General features: G+C 34.8%; 1 protein-coding gene across 1 annotated transcript; it reads right to left on the bottom strand.

Annotated features, from left to right (window-relative positions):
* Positions 1-397: 397 nt before the first annotated feature.
* Positions 398-973, bottom strand: LOC112526064 (probable (S)-N-methylcoclaurine 3'-hydroxylase isozyme 2). The gene has a single exon (XM_025136445.1). The coding sequence runs from the start codon at positions 950-952 to the stop codon at positions 413-415; it is 540 nt and encodes a 179-aa protein (XP_024992213.1). The 5' UTR covers positions 953-973; the 3' UTR covers positions 398-412.
* Between the last annotated feature and the right edge of the window lie 8 nt (positions 974-981).

The following is a 981-nucleotide window of genomic DNA, read 5'->3' as shown; positions in this document are numbered from 1 at the left end:
TAAAACTGTGGCTATAGGCCTCCGGATACGTTTTTTTACCGTGACCTTTGTGAGTTTTTGTACTAGTGTGGTAAATAGAAGGTCGAAATATTTCTGAAGGAAAGTGATTCTACACGATCATAAATATTACAGTGATTTCTTACGAACCTTAAACCCGATATATTTTAACAGTACCTAAAATATGAAGCATTAAAATGGTAATGTAGTTATTTCCTCGACCATTCGATACAAAAAATATTAGAAAAGCCAAACAAAAGATAACGAGGAACATTACATTACAGGTTTATTAAATCTGCTTCATTTATTGAGATATTTAAAAATACATAAAATAACTTGAATTACATATGAAATAACATGAATTAATTGATTTTAACTTTTAGATACGAATATATGACAGGAAATCCAATACGAATTAAGCATATTGATGTTCTCTTTTTTGTTTGAAGATTAGCTTCAAAGGTTCCTCCATTTTCAAAGCAATCCCGAATTTGTCATTCATGTTGAGCTTCATAGGATCAACATCATTTGGAAGAATCAAGTCGAACTCATGAATCAAAGATGCCAATACAAGTTGAACACTTTTGATACCTGAGGGCATTCCTGGACACATCCTTCTCCCCGAACCAAATGGTAATAACTCAAAGTCTTGACCTTTCAAATCCAATTTCGAGTCCATAAATCTTTCGGGTTTAAAAGATAATGGGTCATCCCAAACTTTAGGGTCTCGGCCCATYGCCCAAAGATTGACAAATATTTTGGAGTTCTTAGGAATTGTGTAATTCATAACCTCACAAGTTTCAGCCGCCATATGTGGAAGAAGAAGAGGCACSGGTGGGTGTAATCTCATGGCTTCTTTGATACTCGCTTGTAGATAAGGTAAGTTAGATAGTTGCGAGTCAGTGATTTTATTCGAGTTGATCTCCCTTTTAATCTCATCTACTATTTTCGACATGACCTCTTTGTGTCTCACGAACTCGGTCA

This window comes from Cynara cardunculus (assembly GCF_001531365.2).
Source record: "Cynara cardunculus var. scolymus isolate 2C chromosome LG 13, CcrdV1, whole genome shotgun sequence".
NCBI lineage: Eukaryota > Viridiplantae > Streptophyta > Magnoliopsida > Asterales > Asteraceae > Cynara > Cynara cardunculus.
The sequence above is the reverse complement of the archived record's forward strand: the minus strand, read 5'-3'. Positions and strand labels throughout refer to the sequence as shown.